Source organism: Musca domestica, unplaced genomic scaffold (genome assembly GCF_030504385.1).
Source record: "Musca domestica strain aabys unplaced genomic scaffold, Musca_domestica.polishedcontigs.V.1.1 27, whole genome shotgun sequence".
NCBI classification, from domain to species: Eukaryota; Metazoa; Arthropoda; class Insecta; order Diptera; family Muscidae; genus Musca; species Musca domestica.
In genome coordinates this window covers 7,032,883-7,053,859 of record NW_026712286.1, presented here as the reverse complement: position 1 = coordinate 7,053,859, position 20,977 = coordinate 7,032,883, and the positions used below count along the sequence as shown (strand labels likewise).

The 20,977-nt window shown below is 34.7% G+C and overlaps 3 protein-coding genes across 5 annotated transcripts; 2 read left to right on the top strand and 1 right to left on the bottom strand.

Annotated features, from left to right (window-relative positions):
* The first annotated feature begins 624 nt into the window (after positions 1-624).
* LOC101898993 (uncharacterized) lies at positions 625-2,268 on the top strand. The gene is made up of 2 exons (XM_005179796.4): positions 625-778; positions 862-2,268. Exons 1-2 carry the CDS (start codon positions 766-768, stop codon positions 2,265-2,267), a joined length of 1,419 nt encoding a protein of 472 aa, XP_005179853.1. The 5' UTR covers positions 625-765; the 3' UTR covers position 2,268.
* A 267-nt stretch (positions 2,269-2,535) lies between these two features.
* Positions 2,536-4,409, bottom strand: LOC101897619 (large ribosomal subunit protein uL1). Its single transcript, XM_005179788.4, has 3 exons — positions 4,257-4,409; positions 3,740-3,895; positions 2,536-3,129 (listed from the first exon to the last, which is right to left on the bottom strand). The coding sequence occupies exons 1-3, from the start codon at positions 4,259-4,261 to the stop codon at positions 2,637-2,639; spliced, it is 654 nt and encodes a 217-aa protein (XP_005179845.1). The 5' UTR covers positions 4,262-4,409; the 3' UTR covers positions 2,536-2,636.
* Positions 4,410-6,601: 2,192 nt separating this feature from the next.
* Positions 6,602-20,666, top strand: LOC101897795 (NADH-cytochrome b5 reductase 3). 3 transcript variants are annotated; one of them, XM_020035470.2, is made up of 4 exons: positions 6,602-7,375; positions 15,833-16,489; positions 16,550-16,649; positions 20,120-20,666. In XM_020035470.2, exons 1-4 carry the CDS (start codon positions 7,352-7,354, stop codon positions 20,290-20,292), a joined length of 954 nt encoding a protein of 317 aa, XP_019891029.1. In that variant the 5' UTR covers positions 6,602-7,351; the 3' UTR covers positions 20,293-20,666. The 3 variants fall into 3 exon arrangements, with proteins under 3 accessions (XP_019891029.1, XP_019891028.1, XP_005179846.1); XM_020035469.2 differs by lacking the exons at positions 6,602-7,375; positions 20,120-20,666 and adding exons at positions 11,928-12,290; positions 19,051-19,232; XM_005179789.4 differs by lacking the exon at positions 6,602-7,375 and adding an exon at positions 12,103-12,290.
* Positions 20,667-20,977: the final 311 nt, after the last annotated feature.

Genomic DNA, 20,977 nt, shown 5'->3' with positions numbered 1-20,977 from the left:
AAGTGCTTAGAAAATCATTTTTGCACAAAATTTTCACTAAATCGTGATTTTTCATTAGGTTGAAAAAAAAAAAACAAAAAAAATTCTGCGATTTTTGGGAATAATTTCAAAAAATTTGGTGGATGTCCTAGAATCTCCTAGTTATGCAATTTTCTTCGATATCATAAAGGGGAAATCGGTTTCCGTAGAGAAAACTTTTACATTCTTTCCGATCTGAAACAAACCATATTATTGCTATTATTAAATATATTTTTCTAAGCAGAAAATCTTGAGGATCGTTTGCATTTGAATTCGGCTACAAATTTCACTACATTTTGAGAAAATTTATGAAAATTATAAAAATGGTTGGTTCTAAAACGACGCTTATATTTATATTTTCTTTAAATTAGTAATTTTTGTATTCCTTTTTTATAAAATTTGTTTTGTTCTTTTGTTTTCATTATTTAACATTTTAACAAATTTGATAAATCCCAGTTGGATTGTGTTAACACTGGGTAAATGAAGAAAATATGCTAATTTTATTGAACTAGTTGTGTTGCTCTCCACAGTGAATACTTCAATTGATTACTCTTAGTTCATTCTCGACCTTTAGAACCCTATTGTTTTTCGATGCTTTTGTTTTCATTTTGATCTTTATCATTTATTCACACTTTGCTTTTAACTCCTACGACGTTGCTTTCCCAATAAAAGCTTTGTAACCAGATTTCGGTTATTTCTGCCGTTGAATAAATAACCCGGCTTTGTTGTTGTCGATATACAAAAGCAATGGAGCACGAAGGTAAGTCCCTAAACAGTGTCCATGAACTTCCTGTACAATTCCATGCACAGTTTCAAGGCATACTTCTCTTAATTTTGTTTCAGAAATCTCGTGCCACGCCAACGGAATTTCCGTACATTTCCAGCAAATCGAAAGACAAGTACAAACATGGGAAGAAATTGCAATGGGATACGAAGGCGAGCACAAGGCCAAGCTGCACAGTTCCCTGGCATTACTGAGACTTCACCTTAACAATTATCAGAATTTCATTGCCACACACAGAAGAAGATCCATACAAAGACGCCGCAGAAGACATCAACAAATGAGAAATCTTTTCATGCAAATGATGGCTGAAATACAAACCCAGTTCCTGGAGAATTTCCCACTTTGTATTGAACCCAAAGTTTTTATGAAACTGCTCGATGAGTCCCAAAAGCAAACAACATGCCGAGAAGGCCTGGTGGAATCATCATCGCTGGCAAAGAACAAATTTGATTTCTTCAAGGATATCCTAAGTCGTTTCACCGAAGAACAATGGATCAATGCCTTTCACATGACAAAGGAGAATTTCAATTCGATTTGTTCACGTCTGAAAACAAAAATCGAAATTGACCAGCATGAGAAAATGCAAACTATGGAAGCATTTGTGGCCATGTGCATTTATACCTTGGCATCGGGGAAAACGTTTCGTGCAGTAGGTTTGCTTTACAATAAGCCTGCGGCCTATGTGAGGTCAGCTTTGTGTGAATTCGTTAATGCCTTGATAGATAACTTTGAGCAGCACTATGTCAGCATGCCCCGGGACCAAGATGAAATCATGAGAATATGCAAAGGATTCTCAAAAGCTTCCCATATGCCTCCTTGCTGCCTGGGGGTTTTGTGTGTTTTTGAATTGCCAACATTTGCATATTCGGAAGCTGGCTGTCGGTCCAATGACGTGGAACGTGTTATTGTACAGACTTTAATTGATAATCGGCTGCAGTTTCGCAAAGTAGAAGTGGCTCAACGGGAACCTTTGATGTTCCTACGAAAAACTAATGAATTGGAAACTATACCTGTCCGAAATGACCAGTTACCCTACTTTGTGGTGGCCCCAGACAATTATCCCCTACGTAGTTGGCTAATGCAAAAATACGACCAACCCCGGCAATCATATGAACGTGATTTCAATTCAGCCCTAAGCTATTTGAATATATTCAGGGAATTAGCTTTGAAACGTTTATTTGGTCGTTGGCAAATTTTGTCATCAACGGAATTTATAGAACCCCAATCCAAGGGTCTCATTGCCAGGGCATGTTGCATTTTACACAATATTTTAGAACAATTGGGCGAAATCTATTCCGAAGAGTGGAGTGAAAGTTGTGATCTGAATAAATATGAATTTAAATTGGATAGCTGCCAAAGTGTGGAGCAGGATGATGCGCAGGCGGCTGAAGAAAACCGAAATCGCATTGCCCAGATTGTCCACACAGATAATTCGAATTTGAATAAAAGCGATACGGAAACCTGAATATGTTGTATATGATTCCTTTGGGTTTGTTGCTTTCTCGGATAACGATTTGCATTCTCGGCAGATCAGAGCCTTAGAGTAGTCACGTATAGAAGTTTCTGGAACCGTCCATCACCCTATAGGCTAGGTTACTGTACATTGAATTGAAAATAAATCATTTCGTTCTATCACCTCCCTCTATCTTCAATATCATTCCCTTCTCCTTAAGTCAAAATCATCATCTCCATATTTTACCCCTGCATTTAAATAAAAAAAAACCAATTCAAAATTCTGTTTTCCTTAGTCTTTATTTTACAAACATCTGTTGACTTGTCTTTTTGTGTAAACAAATACACAAACACACAATTTTATAAAAATTCTAAAACGAAATTAGTACAAACGTTGTGGTGGGCCCATGGATGACTTGATGTGCAAAGAACGAACGTTTTGCCAGTTCTTCTTCAACAAAGAAACCAAGAAATTGATGGACAAATGGATGTTCTGCACCAACTCATCGGGTTCCATGTTGACATGGCCAACGGCAACAGACAAGCACAAGACTTTCTTCATTTGGAACTTGATGGTAGATTTGACTTCTTCAATCTTGGCCATCATGGATTCTTGGTGAGACAAAAGACCAGGGAACTTGCCAGCCTTGTTCAAACCGGGACCCAAGAGACGGGGAATTTGTTTGATCAAAGATTCCGAAGCCAAGAAGGCATCATAAGATTTGGCCAATTTCTTGACCAACTTCTTGTTCTTGTTCAATTTCTTCAAAGCTTCAGCATCCATGCATTCAACACCGTTAGCCTTGGCTTCATCACAATGTTGCTGATCACCCAAGATGCAGACCTTCATTTTTGGGCGGGGGATGTGCTTCAATCTGTAAGAGAAAAAAAAATATGAAAACTCATTAGTAAATCCAGGTATCAAAGCTAACAATTTCATTGAACAATTTTTAATGTAATCAGTGAATTATACTCCACATGAAAACCAAAGGCTCTGAGGTTTTCAGGTAATACATGCATATTTGTATAACATCATTTTACAAAAGTTGGATTCCCACACAGAAAGTTTCATGAAAGAAATATGGTGTTTTTGGGGTATTGTTTATCCCCATAAAACTTTTCTTTCACAAAACTTTATGTGCAAGAGTCCACGAACTCTTTAGCTATCAATTTAATTACAACTTACACTTAACCCCTCCATCATGCTTGAAATAGAAGGTAGCGTAGTTTGGGAAAATGAACAAATTTCAAATTTATAAAATATGGGGCGGATGATTGATTTCTAACAATCAATCAAACCTACTCAGTTTGATTTAAAGACCCTGAGTACAGGTCCGCCAAATGGGGCGACGTACAACCCCACTTGACTTCCTGCAGATCTGAGGTCCCCAGAAAGACAACTCTTCTCCCAAAAATAAGGTAATCAAATCCAAATTGTCTAACTGGAGTTCAAATCATGCAGGTATTAACTCATCTTCAACATACTTGACGGTGCCGGAGAAACGCTTGTCCTTTTGGGGATCGTAGTTCTTCAAACCGATTTGTAATTCAACGGTTTCCAAGAAACGGCGTTTCTTGGTCTTGGAGAAGTCCAAGATAGCATTGACGCTTTCGTAAAGCGTATCACGGGAAACCTTTGAACTGTAAAAGAAATAAAAAGAAAAGACACGTGGTTAGTTGGTTTGGAAAAAATCATTAAAATATTAACAATTTGTATAGAATACAATGTAAAATTCTATTTTGTTAAAGATTATTAACCTATATTAAATTGCAGTCAATAATCTGGGTAAAATTTTATATATTTCATCTGGCAATTGCTTCCAAACTTAAATGAATATTGAAAATTCCATAAAGCTGGTTTGCAATTGCCTTTTCTTCAAAATATTTCAAAAATCGCAAAGATGCTATTATTATCTACATTTCTGTACATTAAATTTCAATTTATCACTTAAGATGTTTTAAATATTTTAAAATTTATTTTATTAAAATAAAATTCACTTACGCCATGACTGGTTAGGTCAAAAGTTTTTTGAGAAAGAAATGGGTTAGCTCACGTTGTCAGCTCATCGCATTCGTTGTACGGCGTCATAAGTCATTGACGGTTGCCTGTGTCATTTGTTTCACGAACGACGTTGAATGAATTTATGTCATAATTAAAGCGGCGGCGTATAGCGTCTGACGTATGTAACTTAAATGGAAACAAATTGCGTTTACATTTTTAAAGTTCTTTTCTGATTAGAGAAGAAGCCAAAGGGAATAATATTTTAAATTTAACGCTTTATTTTGATAAATTATTTGTTATTATATATTTATAAGGGTTTTTTACGTGCTGTTACTTATTGTATTGCCACTTTACATATGACTCAATTGAATATGTTTTTTTAATTTCCTTCAGCTACATTGAGATTATATTGTATTTTCTGAAAAAATATAATACTTTATGGATGACTTGGTAGCGCAATTTTAATTTTATATATTTTAACATTAAATGATAACTTCTAAATATTGTAAATTTGACACTACAAATGTAAAGGGCATATTTTGTGACATTTCACAAAGGGATTACAGAGCCGCACTAAAATCCAGCCGTCGTTTTCCATTATAATTTGACATTAATATGCCAAGCCATGACTTCAAGCTTCTTATGTACTTAGCCCTTGAAATCCTTGTCGTCTGATAGCAGCTAAATCAAAACATATAAAAAGCATTAGTAAAAATTATGAGCCATGAGTAAATGCCACTTTTTGTAATTCGTAATTCAGTTGGTAAAACCCAATCCGTAGGACAATTCCTTAAAACACCGCAACCTATTGTTTTTTTTTTTCAGATGTAAGCCGCCTACGAATATGTCTCCTAAAATCGGCTAAAAATCGTTGCCAATTAACAAGAAAAATAACAGGCAAATAGCATGCTTTTCAACAAATTTTTATAAAAATTAAAAAAATGGCTCTATATATGTATATATATTTTAATATGTATTTAGTTATCTTTATCTTTCTTCACCGCCGACAAAATAGAAAGTGCGCCGCTCCGAGAAAATCGTTCCACTTTATTGTCTAATTTGCAGTGTTAAAGCCGGTTTTGTTTACGTTTGCAGTTGTGTGGGTGTTTTTTCTAAAAGAAAAGTTGATAAAAAACATTGTTTTGTCATCCATTGATCTAATTTATTTATAAATTCTGACGTAAAATTATGTTATTTTCTTTGCAAAAACAAAAAAAGTCTATAGTATATAATTTATTATCTAATAAGATTTCTAGCAAATAGTTTAGTGAGAGAGATGACAGCTAGGGCCCAACTATTTGCAGAGGAGAAAGTGGGAAGTGAGAGATAGAGAAAATTTTGTTATTCTTGAAACAGTGGCGTAGGAAATTAGTACTTCAGTGTGTAATTCTGCAATTTTATGGAAATTTTGTTGTACATTTCCGGCATTTATGATAATTCTTCCATTTATTTTATGTAAAAATTAGAGAATCTCTAATAGATCATAGGCATATGTTCATCGTTAATTTACTGCATTAATGACATAAATTAAATTTTCTATATTAAATTTTCTAAATTAAATTTTCATTAATGACATAAATTAAATTTTTTTTCTTTTCTATATCTACTAGTTTTGCAATTTACTCCGATAACATGAAGGGAAAATCGGTTACTGTAGTCAAAACATTTACATTCTTGTAGTTCTGGAACAGGAAAATTGATTCGAATCCCATAACTATTTAATTTTTTTTCAAGAAAAAATCTGTTAATAAATCATGCAATATTTTAAAATATTTCGAGAATTTAATTTTATGTGCGAATTTATGTGTATTATGAAAATACTTTAAAAATTTCTTATACTATGCGAAATGTCTAAAAATACCCGAAATATTTTTGAATTTAGTTAGCCAGAGATGGGAATGTTTGATTCAAATATGAATGTACAGAAAAAAATATTTTTTGAAATCCTATATTCCATGCTATATTCATAAAAACGAATCATGTTTCAAATCACCTCATAGGGTAATGTGAGTGGTAATGGTACTGGCGGACCATTTCAAAATAAAAGACAATAAAAACGCCTGAAAGTCCTGTATATATATTCTAAAAACAAAAATTTATTTTTTGAAAATATTTAGATGGATTTGACTTTTTATACTCTTGGTGAGGTACAAAGCCTGGACCTAGAAAAAAATCTTAAGTTGGGAGTATAGATCCTAGTAGGCTCCACATTTAAAGTAAAAAAATAAATTTTGAAACATGATAATCATAAAACGAATATTTCATAACAAGAGCTCATATATTTTACCTCATATAGACCCCATTTTTTAAAAGAAAAAAAAAAATACATTTCCCATTTTCCCCTATTTTCAGCTACCGGGCATTGAGTGTGTACAAAAGACGTCAGTAGTGTATTCTTTGCAAAAGCATTTCCACATCTGCCTGACTGCCTGTCGTCAGTGGTTGTTTGAGAGCTAAACAAAAGAGCGGAGAACAAAAAAAAACTGAAAGCATTCCGACATTTGGCCAACACAACGCAGAAAACTAAGTGCATCATCATCGGTCAGTCACAACGGGTACAGAGTGTGGAAAAGACCTAACAGATACAATTCCTTTACTCCAAAGAAAAAGTGAAAATTGGCAAAGAAAAACATCCATTTAATATTGGCCAGTTGGTTGTTGTGGTGTCAAGTGAAAACCGAAAATAGCAAATTGGAATTCTTCTGGCTGCATAACACAAATATAAGTGAAATTTCAAATTGTCCAACAGAAGAACATTGAACCCAACAAGAAGACAAGAAATTACCATTCACATTTCCAAGTGCCTTGAAAAGAAAACTAAAAACAACAACAATAAAAAAGAAGAATACTAGAACTTTTGTATAGATACTCGTGGAATTCAAATGGAAAACTGACACACACGAACAACATAAGGGAGGAATAGTACTGCTGACATACATCCATCTGCCTGGCTGTCTGCCTTTATTGTGGGAACATTGCATAATAATATTTTTTAATTATTTTGGCATTTTATTCAACATTTTTACCCCCAAACGTTGCCATCAAACCATAGAGGCTTGTGTTGCTGTGAAAGAGCTTGACCATAACCTTACCCAATGGCTCGTCCAATTAATGATAATGTAAGTAAATAAGTATGAACGTTTTTTGTCTAAATTTAAATATTGTGAAATTCATTTTGTTTTAATTTTTTTCGTACTGGTCAGATACAAGTTCAAGTTCAGTGTAAGGGTTATGGAAAATATGAACATTAGCAGGGATATGGCCAATGTTATGTCATTATTAGTGGCAGATACATGAATGATAATCTGTATTGGATAACATTTTAACATTTTGGAAAGCAAATTTATAATTCTTAAGAATATAGCTTATCATGTGGTCACAATATGGGTACCAACACATGTTTCTGTTGAAGAATATTTTAAACAGTTATCTAATGTTTTTAGAAGGACTTGAATAGAAAGCTACGAAGGTATAAAACGTCTTCTTTTTAAAAAAGGTCAATTGAAACATTTTTTATGGAGAAGGCTTAAGAGGTCTACTATTTATTGAGGACATACGGAAGATATTTGAATAGTGTAATTAGTGTTTAAAGGGTTCAATAGAAACCTCTTCAAACAATAGAAGATTTATTTGATTTATTTACAGATGATATACGGAAGAAATTATTTTATTTTGAATAGGTCTTCTATCCTTAGAAGACGTGTGAAATTTTCCTATCTTCCGGAACTGAAGACCCATAAATTTAAAAAAATTGGAACAAGTAAAATAGTATCAGTCGGTTTTGCCGACAGATGGGGATATACATCTGCATTGAGTTATGATTATTCAAATTGTTGACCTTTTAGGGAGGAGGTTAAGAAGCAGTTGGACAATATTGACCAATTCGTATGTGGAAATATGCGTGAGGTAACATATATAGGTATTGGAAATTGTGACCCTTTTGTGGGTGAGATACCAAGAGGTGGTGCCAGATATCTATCATCTTTACAACAGATCTTACCTTAGCAAAAAATTTTCAATGTGTGAAATTTGAAGAGAGTTAGATGCTCATTTCGCTTTCTTTGTGCGTTTTGTTTTTCAAAATTTTAAACCCTTTGTGGGGAAGGTACCAGAAAAAATTTCCGATCTCTATTATCTTTATAACAGCTCTTGTGTTGATAAAATTTTGGGATGTACCATCTGAGTAGAATCGAATGTTAACTTCGCTTTATATGAGCTTCATGGATATTCAAAATTTGTGGGAGAGGTACCTGAATGGATGTGTGAAATATAAAGAGAACTTGATGCTTATTTCGGATTTTATAATCGTTTTGGTTATTCAAAAATTTAACCCTTTGTGGGGGAGGTACCAGAAGGAATGGTCCCATCTCTATTATCTTTATAACAGATCTTGTGTTGATGGTATTGTTGTGATATTGTGGACCGATATAGTCCATTTTCGCACCTGACCTAGCACTGATGCAAATATTAGGATTTGAAAAGTTGGAGAAAAATCGAATTATCCTTTCTGTTTCTGTGCAGTAAATTATTTTTTTTTCAACATATGGACATTTTGTGGCGGAGGTACCAGAAGGAGTGGACCTATATCCTTATCCCTTATCCGAAATCGATCTAAATTTGACAATAATACTACGATGTAAGTTTGGATACTCCCTTCGAAAATTGTGGTGCGCACAAGCCAACCAGACAGACCGGCGGACGGACATCGCTAGATTGACTCCAAATGTACTGAAACGGATTTGGTCCAAAGAGACCTAGAGTCTAAAACCGTTATTTCAATGAGGCACGTTTTGGCCATATCAAATGATACATACCCTCTCTAGCCATATGGCATAAAAATCCAAAAACCATTTGAATTATTTATTGGAAAAACCCTTTTCATACAACCAACCCATTTTAAGGTACAACGTATATTTGAACAATTTTAATTATTTCACCCCTTTCACCCACCCTGTGTCACCTCAATTTCAATAATTTCACACTTTTTTATTGTCAGCCACCGCATTATTCTAAAATAACTGCGACGTCTAAGTCATTTGCCTTTATGATTCCACATATAGATGGGTAATCATGAATATAATTTTCCGACATTAGACCACATCATGCACACATATGGTATTCGTTCATAACAGACATTGTTGATACACCACTGTTGTTGTCGTCGTATTGTTTTGCATTGTGATGACTTGTGCCAAACACCGCAGACCGACGCATTTATTTCTTTCTGTTCTACCACCGACCGACAGGTGTTATTTGCATTTATTTTCAGGCGAAAAAATCTCAAGTCTGCCGTGATTTTATGTCATGAGTCGTCGTCGTCGGTTGGTGACACAAACTCTTTAGGAATTCTAAGTGGCCGCCGGCGATTCTCGTTCCTATGATTGATGACATTTCACATTGTAGAAGAAAAATTTAATTGCGATTGTAAATGAGATGCCAATTGAGGGTGTGAAGCTGGCGGTGAGGTTATGGAAAGAAATGACTTCATGCAAGTGGCATTTTATTAATAATTGCATTATTATAGTCTGTTAATAGAATTTTGTAACGAATGGAATAGAAGAGGTGGTACGGTCGTGGGTGGTGTGCTATGTATGTATTGGGTTATTAGATCATTATTTTTTACGTATAGTTAATGTAAATATAATTACATTAAAAGGTAAATAGAGAACAATAGAAATTTTTCTTAAAGTTGGAAGTAAATAAAAGCCATGACCTACTTTAATAATTTGAGGTTAGGTTGATATGAAACTAAAGCAATATAACGTCATTTTTTGTCATTAGTGGCAAAACAGCCACCAATCGAAAGATGCAGTGAAAGCAAATTATTTCATTCATTATCCATTTACATCAAAAGGAAAATACTTTTTTTCTTGAAGGTAGCGATTACTAAAACGTGGCAGAAAGATCATTTTATTATCATCCCATTTTGTAATTTGGACCCCATATATTTTTAGTCTATCTTTTTCACATATCTGTTGCCGTACTTAACTCATTCATCCACAATGTAGTGCATCCACCGAAGTTGACTCATACCGCCCATAATAGCCAAACAGCTGTTTATATATATTATTGTAACTACGTAATACCCAACAGCCCCAGCTGTATTGCATCCGATGAGGGTGGCAAAATTAGTTTTTTTTTTAAATTGAATGTGCCAGTGACGATGACGAGTGCACACTTTTGATAACCTTGAAATTATTGCACACTCTCTGTGTTGGGCAGACTTCTCTGTTTCTCTTCCAGTTTTATTCATAAAAGAGAAATTTTTTAACAAAATCTCTTACAAGAGTCAAAGAGATAGATGTTATCTCTGATGGCGTGACTTTTTTTGTGTGCAAAATAATTGAGAGAGTTTTTTTCGTCTCTAATTCATATCAGCAAATAATTGTGCTTCTCAAATTCAATAGTAGTATTAACTAATTTGTTGATAACCTACGTTTGCCACTCACTCTTGTACAGAGTTGGGAGTTTTCATTTAACAGTATGTAATTTGTTAAGTCATGGACATATTACAATACTAAGCTAAAAAAAGGAAAAAACAAATATTTTCGAAGTCATGTATAATTTTAAGGACCCCGAAAGATTTGGGTAAGGATTTTTGGTGAAGTTTTCTTACTTGCTACGATATTATAAAAGATTTCTATCCGAACGCAATTAAGCACAAGCATTTCATGCCAAAGGATAGGTACAATCATGGTAGAAGAATATTGGTAGATGCATCAACGATTGGGAACATTGATATGTCATGTCGACATAAATCGGATGTTGTACGGGGTGAGATAAAAAAATTCAACAAAGTCAAACGACATAATTTTTTCATTTTTTTTTAAATTTTATTGAATGAAAGCAAAATTGTCGGAAATAGCATCAAACTTCGGGTTTCGATCAAGTCGCTTCTTTACTTTTCGAATCATTTCTGCTAATGTTGCTGTTTTTTTCCGTCCACTTCCTTGACGTCGGGCTACTCTACCAGTGTCACGGTAACGAGCGACGGTACGAGAAAGATTTATTCACATTTAAATTCTGGAGTGCTCTAACAATAGCCACTTGTCGTTTTTCAGCCAAATATAAAGAAATCACATTATCGCGCTTGAATTCCATCAAGATTAACTATTTTCTCTGGAAAATTCTCACCAAAATGCTTTTGTACGCTTGTAAACAATATAATGAGCTATCACTGGAATAATTTTTAAAGCTGTCGGACGAGAGGCTTAGAAATGACATCAGTATGAAGTTGGTTGCAGTTTTTTCATTTCACCCTCTATATGTCAATCTTAAACACTTGCAGCAATGTTTGGTCATTTATTTCATAATTAAAAGCAGTTTTCCATATCCATTTTTAAAAAAATTACATTTATTGTTAATATCAATTATTATTATTATTTATTTCAATAAATTTTGTTAATCAATTTATTCCATTTACTTATTCGTTTGCATAATGAAATGCCGGTTGATTAGTTAAATTGTAAACATCCAGACCTGTTATGTCTCTTAATCAACCACATAAAATAAGATGCCCTCTCTCTCGCTCATTACCATTTCATTTAAGAGAGGCCAGCAACTCTTATCACCATCATCATATTGCGCGGGCTTTTTGCTGTTTTGTATTTCGTTGTTGTTGTTTTTTTTTATAATGGCACATAATCTCATGGGTCTGATTACAATGGGAATGGGGTTCGTTCGTTGTTGTTGTGACTGTTTGCCAATGGAATATGAGGCCGGTGTGGTGCTCTAACAATCTCTAACTAAATAACAGACGGCAACAACAATAAAAAATGCGAACTCTCAAAAAACATCGAGGGAAAAAGCCGCAATGTCAGCAACGGGCGGTAGAAAACCGAGCACGAATGTTCAGTATTTGGTTGTCAGACGAGGGAAACTGATATAAAAATTTAATTTATTTAAAAAGAAATATTACTACTACCAGAGTAGTAGGTAGTAGATCGTTTAATAAAAAACAATACGGGTAGTTAGTTAAGTGTGTAAGATAAATAAAAGAAAAGAAACATGGCACCCAAAGTTGATGAAATCGATGTAAGTTTTGTTCGACAAGTGTTCGTTCTAAGTTGTTTCAAGTTGGTTTTTTTACATAATTCATGTGGCTGGCGACACCCTTTCGCCAATGGGAGAAGAAGATGTTTTAATAGAAATGTGATATTTTGTTTGTAATATTATTTACATGCTGATGTTATGCGAAAACTTGTTCCCTAGTGCTTCCTAAATTTAGGGCCTCAATGTGAATGAGAAAGAATCAGTTTTTCATATTTTTGATTTTTTTGAAATTACAAAACCCTTTTTGGAATAGTGTTTTCCTTTCGCATTCGTCATACAAAAGCAGACCCTTAATATGCCAAAATTATCTTTTCATTTTCGTTTGCCATCAACGTTTTATTAACTTTCATTTCATTTGTTTTTTCGTTGTCTTTTCAATCTTTCGAGATGCAAGCTTAGAGGTCAGGGTCTTGTGTTTGATAATTTTTGGTTTCAAATTTAGCTTTGCTGTGTCACGTAGGCGTTGTTAAAGTTTGAATGTTGGTCCCATATTTGTATTCCATTTGAGTTATTGCCTCTACTCCGCACAGCGAAATTTCAAAACGCAATAAAGGTAATTCTTCCACTTTTATGTGAAACAAATTAAATCATTACTGGAGATTATTTTGTTTATTTTAGCAAAGGCGGTCTGGAGAATGATTGGCACAATGACATCTACATATAACGACAATTTATTTGAAATACTGACAGAAAGTAATATTACAACCGTTTTTTCGCAGGAAATATCCTTCAATTCCCACTCAACTGTCACAAAAACTGTCAATCACTGTGATAAAATCCAATACATGAAGGAAATGGTTGACTGTCAATTATCTCTGGATTATCGAGGCTAATAATTGGTGTCCCTGGTTTGCTGGGCTCCTGAATTAATCGGTTTATTTGACTTCATGCCCATCAATGTTTTTCGAGTTTTGGGCCTTATCATACAGTATAGAAAGATTAATGGCTGTTACTCGAAAATCTTCTGAGCAACAGACAATTTTAACATTTTATACCCTCAGTCATATGACGTTTAGATATCATCGATGAATATCCTATAATTTTCTAGGAGTATCATAGCTTGAGAAATTCCTAACCAACATTTGTAGTTGAAAGCTGAATTTTTGTGAGGAACCACTATTTATTATACCCTCAGTCATATGGCTAGAGAGGATATATGTCATTTGATACGGCCAAAACGTGCCTCAAAGAAATAACGGTTTTCGATCTTAGGTCTCTTTGGACCAAATCCGTTTCAGGACATCCATCCGTCTGTCTGGCTGGCTGGTGAGCACGATAATTCTCGAAGGGAATATCCCATTTGATCCAAACTTGGTACATCGTAATATTTTTGCTAAATTTAGATCGAGTTCAGACAGATTGAAAATATCGGTCCACTCCTTTTGGTACCTCTCACACAAAATGTCAACATTTTCAAAGGAAATAATTTACTGCATACAAAGAGAAAGGATAATCCAATTTTGCTCCAACTTTGCGAAACCTAATATTTCCATCAGTTCTAAGTCAGGTGGGAAAATGGACAGTATCGGTCCACTCCATCAAGTACCTCCCACACAAAGGGTCAAATTTTGAATAATTATAACTCTTATAAAGTGTGATGTAAGTGTCCCATTGTTTTTAAATTACACACATCACAATTTTTTTTATTAACCCAATGTCTAGTGTGAAGATGGAATATATCGGCCCACCCCTTCTGGTACCTCCCCCACAAAGGGTCAATAATTTGAATATTTATAAAATTTATAAAACATTAAATTATCATCCGATTTCATTCAGACCTGGCACATCTCAATATTTCCATCTACACAAGATCTGTAATAAAGATGCTAGTGATCGGACCATTCCTTCTGGTACCTTCCCCACAAAGGGTGAAAGTTTTGAATAACCAAAACGATCATATAATCCGAAATAAGAATCCGGTTCTCTTCAAATTACACACATCACAATATTTTCATTAACCCAAGGTCTGATGTGAAGATGGAGTATATCGGCCCACTCCTTCTGTTACCTGCCCCACAAAGGGGTCAAAGTTTTAAATATTCATGAAGCTCATAAAACTCGAAATTAATATGCGATTCCATTCAGACCTGGCACATCTCAATATTTCCATCTACACAAGATCTGTTATAAAGATGCCAGAGATCGGACCATTCCTTCTGGTACCTTCCCCACAAAGGGTCGAAGTTTTGAATTACCAAAACGATCATAAAATCCGAAATAAGCATCCGGCTCTCTTCAAATTACATACTTCACAATATTTTTAGTAATCCAAAGTCTGGTGTGAAACTGGGATATATCTTCCTTCTCTTTCTGGCACCTCACCCACAAAGGTTCAAAAATTTGAATATTCATTAAACTCATAAAACACGAAATTAACATCCGATTTCATTCTGACCTGGCACATCTCAATATTTCCATCTACACAAGATCAGTTATAAAGATGCTAGAGATCGGAACATTCCTTCTGGTACCTCCCCCACAAAGGGTCGAAGTTTTGAATGACCAAAACGATCATAAAATCCAAAATATTTTTATTAACCCAAGATCTGATGTGAACATGGAATATATCGGTCCACTCCTCCTGGTACCTCCCTCACAAAGGGTCGTTTCTACTCTCACCAGAAATCAATGGAAATCCCATATTCAACTGATTCCACTTTCCAAACCAAAGTTGTAACAATTGAATGACGTAGCTGCCAATGTAATTAGCTTCACGTTTAACATTTCTTGACATTCAAAGACAACCTATTATCTGCAACTTAAAATAGAACGTAATATAATTAATAAATAATAACTATTTGATTCCAACCTCTTTTCATTATTATAAAAGCAAAAAATACCTCTATGACGATAACTATTAATGGCACTGCTGCTTGTGTGCTCAAATTGCCCCCAGACTAAATCGCATGCACAAACATTTTTGAACTTTGATCTACGGCTAATCTGTAACACCTTTTTTTTGCGGCTGTTAAATATCTCCCGACTACGCTAAGCTCTTTCAAATTGTTAGTTTAACAATTTTTATTTTCAGTCATCGAAGAAAAAATGCGAAAGCAAATAAAAAATTGACTTAGGGTGATGAAAGCAACATCCTATAGAAGTTGTTTTGTTATTGTTTAATTTTCTATATGATGATCGTTCGTTTTTTTTTTGCTTATTAAGTAAACAGTTGGGGTACGATTTTTTGTTGCTGTTTGCTTTGGGTTATAGAAACGTTCATATCAGTGTGAGGGTACAGAAGATTTTTAATTTTGATTGTTATATTGGGTGTCTGTCCAAGGTATTGCATTTTTTACGCATCATTTATAAATTTATGGGGAATACTATCATTTTTGAGCTATGGAAGATAAGAAATCATCCTTTACAGCTATTCAAATGATAATTCGATGAGGCTCTTGATTCTCTTCCAAATTATACTTTTCTTTTAGTTACCTTTTTTCTTCATTATTTCAGTTTTCCTTATCTCCCTTTATTATTAACTGATTATTAAAATATGTATCGCCACATTTTCCTTTAATTTCCAGATAATCCCCATTGCCGTGGGCATTGTTGCTGTGGTAGCCGGTGCTGTCATCGTCCATTATCTAATTAATAAGAAATCCACAAAGAAATCCCGCCCAGAACCAAATAGAACGGCACGCCTACGCACCCTGATCGATGCCAATGACAAATATCAGCTGCCCTTGATCGAAAGAGAAGAGCTGAGTCATGATACCCGGCGTTTCCGTTTTGGTTTACCCTCACATCAGCATATTTTGGGTCTGCCCGTTGGCCAGCATATTCATTTGATTGCCACCATTGACAGTGAATTGGTGATACGTCCCTACACCCCCATCTCGTCGGATGATGATGTTGGCTATGTGGATTTAGTTGTTAAGGTTTACTTTAAAGATGTCCACCCCAAATTCCCGGCTGGTGGTAAAATGTCCCAGTATTTGAATCAAATGAAAATTGGCGATAAAATTGCCTTCCGTGGTCCATCGGGTCGTTTGCAATATTTGGGCAATGGCAACTTCTCCATTAAGAAATTGCGCAAAGATCCTCCCAAGACTGTGACAGCCAAACGTGTCAACATGATTGCCGGCGGTACTGGTATTACACCCATGTTGCAATTGATCCGTGATGTTTTGAAACACAACGAGAAGGATAAGACCGAATTGGCTTTGTTGTTTGCCAATCAGGTAAAGACGTAGTATCATTTTCTAATTCCAATTATAAAACGATCATTTATTTTCTTTTAGAGCGAAAAAGATATTTTGTTGCGCAATGAATTGGATGAATTGGCCAAGAAACATCCTGAACAGTTCAAAGTATGGTATACCGTTGACAAGGCCACTGAAGGTAAGTTTTATAAAAGTTTGGTGAAACCTCTTGACTTTTTAAGTTATCTATATTTTTATCCTTTCAAATCCCTGTTTTTAGTTCTTTAGATATTCCTCAGAAATTGCCTCTAGAGTAGACTCTGTGTAGAGAATTTGAACTATGAAATGTCAGTATCTTTCCTTTCTATAAGTTTGACCCACGACAATAGGATATACGCCTCAGAAAGATCCGATATCGGGATCGTCAACTCAGCAAAAACTTTACCAATCGAAGAAACTATTCAACAGGAATGATCCTCCGCGAAATACCCTTATAGTTGAGAAATTCATTTCTGACTCAGTTCAAATTCCTTTCCCTAATTCGGATACAAAAATTTTGCTTTAAAACTAACATCCAGTCAGTGAAAGTCAGTGGTAACTATCCGAAAATCGTCTTTGGCGACTATAGCCTATTTTAAATTGGGAGCTACTTTTAGTAACTTCAGAAATTTATTCTTAACCTGAACACCAATCAGTGAAAGTCGAGAATCCTAAGTCGAAGATTAATTGTTAAAAAGTTCCCAAACATTCTTGTCAAAATTATTTCTTTTTATATACCCTCAGCCATATGCTAGAGAGGGTATATATAAGTAAATACGGCCAAAAGTGCCTCATCGAAATAACGACCGTTTCAGGACATTTGGAGTCGAACGATGTCCGTCCCTTCATTTGTCTGGCTGGTGAGCACGGTAACTCTCGAAGGAGTGAACCGATTTGGTCCAAACTTGGTAAATAGTAATATTATTGTCAAATTTAGATCGGGTTCTGAGATAGGCAATATCGGTTCACTCCTTCTGGTACCTCCCCCACAAAATGTCAACATTTTCAAAGAAAATAATTTACTGCACGGAAAGAGAAAGGATAATCCGATTTTGTTGCAACTTTGCAAATCCTAGTATTTGCATTAGTTATATATCAGGTGCGAAAATGGACAAAATCGGTCCGCTCCATCAAGTACCTCCCCCACAAAGAGTCAGCATTTTGAATAATTATAACTCTTATAAAATGTTATGTAAATGTCCGATTGTCTTCAAAGTACACACATCTCAATATTTTTATTAACCCAAGGTCTGGTGTTAAGATGGAATATATCGGTCCACCCCCACAAAGGGGTCAACATTTTGAGTATCCATGAAGCTCAAAAATCAGAGATTAACATTTGATTCCATTCAGACTTGACACATCTCAATATTTCCATCAACATAAGATTTGTTATAAAAATGATAGAGATCGGACCATTCCGTCCGGCACCTCCCCCTCAAAGGGTGAAAGTTTTGAACAATCAAAACGATCATAAAATCTAAAATAAGCATCCGGTTCTCTTCAAGTTACACATAACTCAATATTTTTATTAACCCAAGATCTGGTGTGAAAATGAAATATGTCGATCCACTCTTTCTGGTATCTCCCACACAGAGGGTCAAAATTTTGAATTTCAATGCAGCTCATAAAACACGAAATTAATATCCGATTCCATTCTGACTTGACACATCTCAATATTTCCATCAACCCAAGATCTGTTATAAAGATGCTAGAGATCAGACCATATCTTCTGGTACCTCAACCACATAGGGTTCCAGGTTCTGCAAAAAACAAAACGCTCAAAGAAAGCGAAGTAAACATCCAAATCTCTTCAAATTTCACACATCCAAATATTTTTGCTACAAGATCTGTTGTGAAGATGCTATATGGAATATTTTATTTTAAATTTAAGAGATTTGATTTAAATGTGGTCACTATATAAATAATGTAAGGGAGGGTCTTCTCAGGGAAAAGAGATCCAACTAACATAAAGTTCTTAAGGTCAGGTCTTACAGGTGTCCCAAAGCCATCTGCTGTGAAAGTAAAGATTTGTTCTTTCAAAAAAATAATTTGAACCAACGATCGTACAAAAGGTCAGTAGAGCACTCGAAGAATGTTCTCATAATTCTTCACAGGATTTTTCATTTCATTTTTTTCTCTCGAAGTTTTTTTTTTGAATTTCTTATTTTTAATTTTAAATTAAAACTTCATTTTTTTTTTATAAAAAAATATGAAATTCCTCCTTATTCCACCCAAAAGAGACAATAAAAATCTAAACCAACGGTCGTACAAATGGACAATAGAGGGTTTTGATGCACTCCCAGTTTGTTCTTATAAATCTTCAGGATTTTTTAATTTTATTTTTTCCCCTTTGTAGTTTTTATCTCGATTTCTTATTTTTACTTTTAAATTAAAATTTTCCTCCATAAAAAAAAAAAAAACATGAATCTCCTCCTCCTTCCACCTAAAGAGACAATAAAAAATATCCTTCAAATTTTCTTGTGATTCTTTTTAACCACCCCACCAAACTTTTGAAAATGCTGCCCAACTAATGCGGACGCCACGACGTAAACGTATAGGCTGGTCCTATAACATTGGCTATGTCAACGATGACATGATGAAAGAGCATCTATTCCCACCTAGCCCCGATACCTTGTGTTTATTGTGTGGACCACCGCCTATGGTTAATTATACATGTATACCGGGACTGGAGCGGCTGGGTCATCACAGTGATAATCGTTTTAGTTACTAAACTTCCGCGGCGAATATATGGCAATTCCAACTAGTCTAGTATACAAAATAGATGCAGCGGAAGCGTGTTGCAAAAGCAAGAACTATAGGATAATAGAATGTCTATGGAAAAAAAGCAGAAACTAACTAATTAATGCAAATGTTTAGAAAATGTGTAGCAAATAATTTTGTGAATTCCTTTTTTCAAATGTCTTTTTTTTGTTGAGTTTTCTGTTTATTTGAAACAAGCTGCATATGTGTACATAAATGGGGATTTTGAAAAAGGTATTGTTGCAAGTATAAGATGAGCTGCAAAAATAAAAATGATTTGGATTATATTTTTGTTCGTGGATGATATACAGGGTGAGATAAAAAAACTGCAACCAACTTCAGACTGCTGTCATTTCTAAGCCACTCGTCCGACAGCTGTTAAAATTATTCCAGTGACAGCTGGACAGAAAACAGCAACATCAGCAGAAAATGGTTCGAAAAGTAAAGAAGCGACTTGATCGAAACCTGCGTGGCCGAAAAGTGGCTCGTGAGCTGAACATATCGCAATATTCCATTCGGCAAATATTTAATAATGAGCTCGGGGAAAAGCCATTGAAATTGAAACGAAAAAGTGCAAGAACTTACACCGCCACAGAAAGAAAATACACTCAAAAGAGCTAAAGAGTTGCTTCGCTTGGCCGAAAGTGTTGAACTGCCGAATTTGGTTTTTTGGTAGCCACTTGCAGTTTTTTCATCTCACCCTGTATTTTTTCCTTTGCGATCTCATTACAATTTTTAACTTACAGAAAAGAAACCTAGAATTGCTCACGAACAACAAAATATTTGTATTTTTTTATTTATTCAAAATTATAACTTTTTTAAGATTAAAAACATTCATACAATTCTCTATGACTCTTTCTTTTTCAGGCTGGCCCTATGGCGTGGGTTTTGTCAACGAAAACATGGTTAAGGTTCATCTATTCCCTGCCGACGATTCAACCATTACCCTGATGTGTGGCCCACCACCAATGATCAATTTCGCCTGTAATCCCGCCCTTGATGCTCTGGGCTATCACCCCGATACTCGTTTTGCTTATTAAACTGTGGCCACCAGTCAGTCTGAGTGTGTTTTTCTTATACAAATGTCAGTCGCCGCCAAATTTTTGGTTAAGCACACCACTCCATATTTATGCTGGGCCGGTGGTCACTGTTATGCTTTAGCACTACTCAGGCATATATATTTTTGGAAGTAACAAGCAAGGTTTTTTTTAATTTAAAATTTAGTTAAAATGAATTGCATTTTGTTAAGTAGTCACTCATCAATTGTTGTAAAAAATTTGAATTTGAACATTTAATTTTCTTCTAAGAAGCCAAATTATAAAAAAAAACATTTGATTATTAGCTGTCATATGTTTGTTTTGAGAACAAACAATAAACATGAGAAACAAATTAAAATGTGAGAAAAATAAACAAAGTATTGTGTTTTATAATGGGGTTTAGGAGAGATAAACAAATTGAGAAGTAAGGAGATAAAAAATAAAATTCATTCCAAATGGTGGAGGATATTCAAATTTGCGGCCGAACTTACAGCTTTTTTACTTGTTAGAACTTAACGACAATACTTTGAATACATCCAGTGTAACTGAAACTTTTTAATATTCTAATCCGAGCTATCCCCTGAATAGCAACCCCTGTACAAAAAAAAAAAAAAAAAAAAAAAAAAAACAATTTAATAATTCTTTTTTTAATGTATTCCCATATTGACAAAAAAAAACTTTCAATTTA